Source organism: Helianthus annuus, chromosome 12, assembly GCF_002127325.2.
Source record: "Helianthus annuus cultivar XRQ/B chromosome 12, HanXRQr2.0-SUNRISE, whole genome shotgun sequence".
NCBI lineage: Eukaryota > Viridiplantae > Streptophyta > Magnoliopsida > Asterales > Asteraceae > Helianthus > Helianthus annuus.
The window spans coordinates 36,354,878-36,364,789 of record NC_035444.2 but is presented as its reverse complement, the minus strand read 5'-3'; the positions used below and the strand labels follow the sequence as shown (position 1 = coordinate 36,364,789).

At 32.4% G+C, this 9,912-nt stretch overlaps 1 protein-coding gene across 2 annotated transcripts; it reads right to left on the bottom strand.

Moving 5' to 3' along the window:
• On the bottom strand, positions 1-6,917 carry LOC110894756 (kinase-interacting family protein). Of its 2 annotated transcripts, XM_035980922.1 has the most exons (5): positions 6,728-6,917; positions 6,081-6,216; positions 1,694-2,067; positions 427-1,045; positions 1-330 (listed from the first exon to the last, which is right to left on the bottom strand). In XM_035980922.1, exons 2-4 carry the CDS (start codon positions 6,193-6,195, stop codon positions 440-442), a joined length of 1,095 nt encoding a protein of 364 aa, XP_035836815.1. In that variant the 5' UTR covers positions 6,196-6,216; positions 6,728-6,917; the 3' UTR covers positions 1-330; positions 427-439. The 2 variants fall into 2 exon arrangements, with proteins under 2 accessions (XP_035836815.1, XP_021997683.1); XM_022141991.2 differs by lacking the exon at positions 1-330 and having other exon boundaries at positions 348-1,045.
• Positions 6,918-9,912: the final 2,995 nt, after the last annotated feature.

Sequence of the window (9,912 nt, the reverse complement as noted above, 5' to 3'; positions counted from 1 at the left end):
CATATAGAGATGAGCATTTTATAACGAGTACCGGTATCGTACAGATAGATTCAGTACAGTAATAAGTACCCACTTTTCCATAAATTGGGTATCGGCATTTTCGGTACCGGGACAGCACCAATCTCGATCTTATCTCTAGAAGAAGGTGGTAGACAGGCTAACGCTATAGGCGAGACGATGGTTGATGGTTGCACTTTGTAACCCTGAGGCCTGAACCGGCATTAAAACCAATTAGGAACCGGACCGAACCACTCGTTGGATATCGGAGAACCCCTCCATTGAAACTGGTTTTGACTTCCGTTGACCAAAACTAAACTAGTTTGAGCACCTCTAGTGGCGAGAGAGAGTAAATGAACAAGCCCATTAAATATGGTAAGTGAACAAAACATAAACATTCTTGCCAAATAAGTAAGTGCTACAAGTTACCTACACAAATCAATCAGCATGCAGCATCAAGATGATGTCCACACATGAGCATTTCAAACTTCTTCACCCGGTCCCACAACCCATACCCCTTCTCACCATCACTGCCACGTGGATATTGTTTCTTCTTTTTCTTCCCACCCTTGATCACCTGACTTAAACTTGTACATGTGCTGCTTGTACTACTCACAGAACAACCTGTTTCATCTTCACAACTCCACCCAACACTACTACTACCACTGCTCTCCCCACCACCACCACCGTCACTGCAGCTGCCGTTTTTGACCATCAACTTTTTTATGTTTATATCTATATTATTCTTCTTTCCTTCATTCTTGTTTACTTCCATTTGGTGTTTCATCAACTTGTCATAATATTCTTTGTTCTGTTTCTTTAACGTGTGTATCTGCCCTTGAAGTTCGTCGATTTTACGACTCAGGGCGAACACGCGCTCGTCTTCTGTTCGTTCAAGTAACACGCATCTTGCGAGCTCGCCCGCCTTACGTTTCATGAACAATGACTCTGAAGCTAGCCTACTGTTTTCGTTACTTAGAACCACACGCTCTGATTCTAACACCTCTAGTAGACTTTTCTGTATCTCTATCTTCTTCTTCGACTCTTCCTACAAACACAAAACTGGTTATATAAAACATATATAGTTTTTGGATTCTAGATTCATCGGTTTAATAAATTCAAATAACATTTTTATTATTTAAACTATGCATAATAATTCATAATTTCAATGCGAAAGTTAAAATTGTCACTAATCAGTGCTGGTGGATCTAGAAAATCCATATAGGGGTAACATTTCTATAAAAGGGGAAACGAAATCGAAAAAACGTCAATTTTTCCAAAATTTACACTACTGTCGGAGCGTCAACGGAGCATCAAGGGGAAACGGAGGTTACCCCTTCTATCACTCTAGGTCCACCACTGTCACTAGTGGATTGTTGTTGGTCAGTGGCGAAGCTTGACCCGAATGACGGGGGTCGAAAACGTATATACCCAAAAATTTCTATAGAACCGGGGGTCAAAAACGTATATGCCCAAAAAAATTTATACGAAAACTACATATATAACACTACTGAGCGAAAAGTGTGATTAAAATTGGTTATATGTTAAATGTACCTCTGTATATACGGTCTTATTTAGTAGAGTTAAAACAATATGTACATGTCTTTATACGCTTCTGGCGGTTAACCGATTAAATTAAATATATATATTAAACGTGCCTCTGTATATATGTGAGTATGTGGATGTATATGATTACCTGTATCATATCCAAACTTTGTAGCTCATCCACCACGATATGGTAGTCAACAAACTTCATAACAAGCTCTGATATCACAAACACCGCGGTATCAGGTTCTAGCGGATGGAGTGGTGATTGGCAAGAAAGTGGAGTTTCGGTATGATCTAAGGAGTTCATGTAACATATTTGTTCTTGTCCGTGTACATTTTGTTGAGTTTGTTGCTGTTTAGAGAGTGTACGAGTGTAACGATCTGCTAAATAAAGGTAACGGTTGTAAAGGTCTTGAAGTAAGGCCACAAGTTGAGGGCGTTTTCTATAGTAGAAGTCTGCACGTTCCCCAAATGTGTCCGGCTTGTATTCCCCGTTAAGCGCTTGTATTTTATCTTCCATGTCTGTTTTCGTAACACATAAAAATGTATAAATCCATTGATGTGATATCGGTCTCATTAGACAACGTACCAAGCGTTAATTATAAATTGTAATAAAATTAATAATCAGTTTCGAAATGCAAATCTAAACACATGACTTTTGTTTGTTGATGGTACATAACATATGCACAGCACATTCAAATTTTGAAAACAAACTTTTAGAATTCACAAGATAATAATAAAAGGATTGGATAATTGATAGCTCCATTTGTTTTAGTTCTTGTAGTTGTTTTTATTTTGGAGTTGCAAACAAATAAATAAAAAGATGAAAGTGACCGTACATAAAAACAATCTTGGATAAAATCCAATAAACCAATCCCTCCCAAATCTATTTTAAAATCAAAACCTAAAACCATACCCAAAAGATTCCCCCTGCAGCTAAAAGAACAGTTGCTTTTTCAAACGTTTCATACGTCATTAGGTGAATCTCAATTTTTGATATTTTTTAATAATGTGTTTAGAGTTTATCCGTTATTATAAACTTGCCAAGGTTGGGAAAAAACTAATTAAATGAATCCAAACCGAGTTAACTAACAAAACTGCATTGAAACAACCAACTCAAACTAGAAACTAATAAACAACGGTTCAGCTTTGTTTTATTTAACGCAAATTGGATTTTAACCGGCTCTTTTTGGCCGATAGTAATCTCAACTCAGTTAATTACCCACAATAATCCAAACTCTTCCATTTTGTTTGTAAAATAGTCCGCCATTAAAAAAACATAACGGAGTTAAGTTTTTCTTCCAAATTACAAACTGATGTTTTCGGGCTTTTGATCAGAACAAGGATACGAGTCGATTGATGTAAAACTTAACTTGAAACGGTGCTCTAAAGCAATGTAACTTTTATAAACTCCATAACAAACTTTCAAATTCGCTAATAAGTGGTTAACAAAAGTTACAGGCCAAGGTGCATTTCTTTGTGCCACTTTGTTCTAAGCCTAAGCACTTCAAGCATAAATTTAAACCGAAACCAAATAGAAATGAAGCGAACCCAAAAGCAATGTAACTTTTATAAACTCCATAACAAACTTTCATAAACGCAATAAACATGGTCACAAAACTCATACGAACATGCATGACAAGTCATGAAAAGATGTTTCCATGTCAATATTTATGAATTTTACTTGTGGGAAATCTTAGCCGTTCAATGTCACGTGATTTGTTGGGTTATATTTAAGAAAGTAACGATTCATTTATTTTCTTACAAGCTAATGGACCCATCTACGTTTTAGGGGACACTTTAAATTATTTGCAAAAGCATTTGATGCTTGTTAAAAGGAGCAGATGGCCCACGTTTGAAACAATAAAATCTACATATCGATCATGATGACCAAAAAAAGTTGTTGGGATAATAATATTTAGAAGAGGAAACTATTGAATATGGGTTTCTTTTTTCCTGAGTAAATTGTCAAAATCGTCCTTGAGGTTTGAGTATGTTTGTCAGTTTCGTTCAAAATAATTTTTTGTACCATATTGCACTTCACTTTTGGGATTTTTTGACATTTTTATCCAAACGTCTAATTTTAGTTATTTTTTCTGGAAAACATTTAGATGAAAATGGCAAAAACTCCCAAACGTCAGGAACGACTTTGGCAAAAAAGTTAGACGATTGGATGAAAATGACAAATTAGCCCAAAAGTGAAGGGGCAATATAGTAAAAAAAATTGTTTTGGATGAAACTGATAAACGGGCCCAAACCTCAGGGACGATTTTGGCAATTTACTATTTTTTTTAATTATTTGCTGTATTTATTTGTATTTAAAGATGTGGAACTTATATCATCTGATATTATTTATTTAATATCAAAAAATTTAATACCTATTCGACCCAAGTCTCTTTACACTTGTCTAAACACACGAAGATATATAAAAATAGTAAATATGTTATTTGTTACTTATAAAGCGGATCAAAATTGATAAAGTGACATTTTAAATGTCTAAACAATGCTAACACTGGTATATATATATATATATTATCAAACTAGGTTATAACCCCGTGTATTACACGGGGTTGAATAAATAAATTTTATATACTAATAATAAAATAAGATATCTTTAAAAACTCATTTCTTTAAAACCACGTGTATTACACGGGTTGAATAAATGTAATATTGTATACCAAATAATAAAATGATACATCGTTAAAAAACCTCATTTATTACACGGGTTGAATAAATGTAATTTTATATACCAAATAATAAAAAAATTACATCTTTAAAAATATGTGCATTACACGGTTTGAATAAATGTAATTTTCTATACTGAATAATAAAAAAATATATATCCTTAAAAAACCCCATGTATTGTACGAATTGAATAAATCTAATTTTATATATCAAATAATAAAAAGTTATATGTTAAAAAACCTCATGTATTACATGGGTCGAGTAAATGTAATTTTGTATAGTGAAAATAAAAATAGTTAATATATTAATACAAAGTTTGGTTTTCATGATAAAAATAGATTATTCTGTTTTTGCAAAATTTGTTGACGAAGTCTCAATAAATTTGACTCTTTATTTAAAACTACGTAAATGTATAAATGATAAATAATATTAGTTAATTTTATTTTAAGTTTCGTAAAATCTATTTGATACCAAACTAAACAAAACGTTCAAATATAATTAATTCAAATAAATAATATTATAAAGGGTAAATTACGATTTTGGCCCCTGTGGTTATATCACTTTTACTCTTTTGGCCCAAAAAAGAATCTTTTAACATCTGAGCCCCCAACGTTTTTTTTCTAACCCTTTTTAAAAAATTAAATGGGAAGGAGATTAAACTAAATAATAATAATTATCCATAAGATATTAAACTAATAATATTTAGTAGGAGGGTTATCTATAATATAAGATATTAAATTAAATAATATTTAGTAGGAGGGTTATCTATAATTAATTAGAAGAGATTAAATTAAAATAATAATTATCTATATGAGATGGTCTAATATGATGACAAGTGTCCCGAAAATAATTTCTTTTATTATATAGTATAGATATAGATAACATAGTAAAAAATGTGTAAGCAATCAAAAAAATAATGAGATGGTGTTTCACGTTAAAAAAAGCGTAGATATAATATCCACATAAGAAAACAAAACCATCGTTAAAGCATCTACAAGTGTAATGAATATGTGTGAACCATACGTGTATTATTGATCTCACAAATTCGTATATTTTGAGCAGAGTTAGTAACTATAATATATCAACTGGATTTAAAGTTTTTAAGTATTTTAAGATATTGAGAAAACTTTTGGAGATGGTAAGAGAACGTAGTTGGTCATACATTTATTACTTTTTAACACGAGTTTATTTTATTTATTTATTTATTTATTTATTTTTAATGTCTAACGTTACTCTCCCACTACTATATTTACAAATAAACATCAGCTAACATTACACTTGTAATGTAGGGCAAACATCATATCATTAGACCACATGTCATAGCTTACACATTTATTACATAACCTAATTTTTTTACACCATCTCCAACAGCAAATCCTTGGACGCCCATGACCGACATAGAGGGATTCCAAGACAGGCAAGGGTTGGAGCAGTTCACTCGTAAAAAGAAAGCCCATGAGGAAGTATGTATAGCAGAACAAGGTGTGTGCAGGAATAAAAGAAAGAATCCGAGAGGACCTGAATCCATCCATATCCGTAAAATTTACTGTGTAAGGGTCGGAGTTTTTAAACAATAAATTTTTACATCAATCCATTTTCAACAGAGCTCAAACCATTAACCGAAAACAAAAGTAACACATTAACTTCAATCACTTTACTATTTGAATCAACCCCACCCTAGTTTGAGATGATCTAATTATTTGAACCTACTTTAGCCATATAATTTGTGGCTTTTCTACTTTATAAAAACACAAATCCAATTTCCAATAAAATAATGAAAAGAAAAAGCAGAAAATCACAATTATTTCAAACGAGTAAGACAAAATATGATGAGAGAAAAAGGTTCGCACCAGAAATCGAAAGCAGGAGCCACGAAGGCTTACTAGTGAACCTGCTTTTGCTCCGTCGTGATTTCTCCTCCTCGTCAACGACGTCGTTGCAATCTGTGTACATTACAGGCAACATCACATCAACTTGCTCTATAACCTGCAAAACATTACAACCAGATATAATAAAGCCACTGTACGATATTGAATCAGATGTAAAATAATTTAGCAGAATTGAAAACTTTAAATAACTGTTTATTTGTGTCTGTTAAATACTGAACAAAACGTACAACGTTTAATGCACACCAACCTAGGGTTTAAAGTTTCAACAACAATCAAATATACACACGTTTAATGCACAGTGAGAAGAATTATGGCAGATGAAGAAGAATTGGAATACAGACTCACTAATAAATCGTATCGTATCATAATTTGAGGCAGATCTAAAGGTGTTAACCGGATTAAAGTGCTAAACTACGATTAATCGTAAACAAAAACATATATCTTCCACAATATAATCGCTATAACAAAATCGTAAACATTCATCGTGCTTGAATCGGCAGTAGAACAAAATTTTCCAAAGAGTTGGTGCGATTAGCGTAAAACATGCTTATTACGAAGAAATACGAGAAATTTTCAGTTAAAAATTCGGAAATAGAAGTGGAAAATACCTTTGCTGGAGTGCAGTTGGTGTGGAGATGTGTGTGATGAAATGTGAAAGGTGTGTGAAGTGGTAGGGGTTTTGTGTGCAAAGATCCCGCAAATGCTTGTTTGATTTTCGAATATGGAAGTCTTCTGTGTGTTTGAATAAAAAGATGAAAAAAGTGGCAACAACAATAGGATAGATGAAAAAGTGCGACTCAAATACACATAGGATAATCTAGTGGTGGACACGGATATTTAACTATTTAAGTTTCACCTATAATGGGTTCGGGTGAGTTTTTCCCTTCAGGTCTCAAGTTCGAGTCTGGGTGATAGAGGTTTCTTATTGAGGGGTTTTAAATTGGGGATCTATTGTGTGAGGTGGCTCTCTAGCGCGGACCCGGTTAAAACAACGTATGCTAGACTTCCCGACATTCACGAATAATTCACACCTTTCAAAAAAAAAAAAAATAGACAGAGCAAGAGCTCAATGAGCCACCTCTTTTGAATTCGGTTTGTTTCCGGCTCAAATTCTAAAGCTTAAGAGTTAAGCTTGACTCGTGAGTATTTTTTTAAGCTTAAGTTCAATTCGGATGTTATTTATTTGCTAATTTATTAATTTATTTATACACATTTATAGTTGTTTAATGTGTGTGTATATATATAATTGTGTACTTATTGTCGTAACATAATATAAATTATTTGGTTAAGTTTATCGTAATTTTATATATAATAATTAACATGTAAATTTATATTTTAATATATTAATAAACAAGTGATATAATAAAAATGTTGGGATCGCAAGCCTACTTCAGCTTGATAAGTGAAGTTCGAGCTCACTTAAGGTCAGCTTAATTCGAGCTTTAAACGAGTGGATATCAGATTGATTCTGAACGTTGTTAGTCATGAAGACCTTTTGGTCTTTAGGATCATTACGAATATTATGCTTCATAATCAAGCTCTAACGTAAAAATAGGTATGTGTCTCTGGAGCCAAAAATAGGACCCCATACCTTTTTCCTTAAACCACTCGCAGTGGTCTCGTGGTTGGGAGGACCATGAGCCACCACGAGGTAAACACCACCCCCTGACTTGAGAAGTGTTGATTTTGGCCTCTGTTTGTGGTTGGGGTCATGCAATGAGAAGTGTGGAAAGAAAAAAAACTAGCCAATGGCTTGTGAATGTTAGGCATTATTATTATTATTATTATTATTATTATTATTATTATTATTATTATTATTATTATTATTATTATTATTATTATTATTATTATTATTATTATTATTATTATTATTATTATTATTATTATTATTATTATTATTATTTTCAATTTCAAACCATATATATAACTCACTAATTTCACATGCTTTACCACTACGCCATTTCACGTGCTCTTTACTACTCATGGTCTTATGTGAGTATTAAAAGGAGGAACAGAGTTTTGGCCCATGCACCTACTTCGGCCCATGCACCTACTTAACAGATGTTAATGCTATAGCACTTATGTGATGAACTATATGGACCATCCGATGTTGGGTGAAATAGAGTATGGGTTGTTGGGTAATGCCGAGGACCGATACTTTGGGTGTACAAACATGCTACCACTTTGGAGTGGATCCAGTTGGAGTGAAAAAAGCAAGGGATTTAGAGTTTCATTTTTCAAGGGTGTTTATATTCGTAAACTAAGGTGTTTGAAGATAATTAGATAAAAGAATGAGATTTTTAATTTTCAGAAAGTTACAAATATAATTACGAACTTATTGTAAAGTGTTATAAGTTTTGAGTGTTTTTAACTTTTTATTTTTTAAAAAAATACAAAAAAAAAACAAAAAAACGAAGTTGAAAACGATGCTATTTTGATCATTTAAAACCTTGGCAATATACTTAATTTGACATCCAAGCCCATTCTCACAGGGTCCAAACCTACAGACCGCAGTGGCCCAAATCCCTGCTATAGTAACTAGTGGCCCAGTTCCCATTCTTGAATTCTCCTTCGTGACTTTATCTCCTTCTCTAAGCAATTGATCTATTTTTTATCGTGTGTATGTTGGAATTGAATATTTCATCTAAAAGTGTCTGAAATTCTCATTCTCATTCTCATTCTCAATTCTCAATATATATATTTATCATCATGTTTAGAGCATCCTCAATACAAGGTTTCTTCTAGAATCTATGGTGTTTTTGGAGGATGCCCATTGGAGCCGTTTTCGGTCACGCGCTTTTCGCATGGGCGTCTATGCTCTCGGACAAGCTTGGATGAACAGGGGCGGAGGCGATGGTTGGGTTATGTATTTTTTATAATTATATTTCAAATAAATGTGTGTTTTTATATATATAATAATGATTAAGATCAAATACAAAGTCTCTTAAAAATAAGAAGTCGTAAAAAAATGTATCAAACAAACTCCAATTGACCCTATTCAAGCGGCATTGGAACCGTCTCATCGAACTCTACGATATGATATTTTTAAGTTTTTGTTTTAAGATGTTTAGCTTGTAGATTTTAGACTTCTTGTTTACATCATTGTGTTCTTTTATTTATCATTGTGTCTTTTTTATATTTGCGTCATTGTGTCTTTTACGTGATTCATTGTGTTTTTTTTCTTCGACATTTTGTTATATTTTTGGGCATTGTGTTATATTTTGTTGGACATTGTGTTATATTTTGCAATCCATTGTGCATTTGTATACTTCTTATTTTTAAGAGTCTTTGTAGAATAAATTTACCCTGTATAATAATGTAAAAGTATTTTTAAATATTAATTATTTCTTTTATTATTTTATATCATATGAAACTAAAAATAGTTTAGTATAAAATACTAGTTTAGTTATGAAAATTAATGTGAAAATAAGGGATGCCACAGAATGTAAGCATGTTTTGAGAAAAAAAAAATTTTTACGATAACTTTCTTTTAATCTCTGTCGTTTGTGATACTTGAACCTAATACCTCCCCGTTTAAATTTACCTTTGTCAATGTATCACCACCCTTAGTTGATATATTTGTGTAAGAAATGCTCTTTTAATTTTGTTTCTGAAGTATATCTTACTTTTTTACCACCTAGTCACATGCACACCTAGGGATGACAATCGAATTCTAACTTGATTGATAAACCCAAAACATTAACCTTTTTTTTTTGAACAACCATCTATATATAGATATAGAAGCCAGCAAGGGGCTGGAAAAAAAATACACCAGTTCAAAGAACAAATTCAA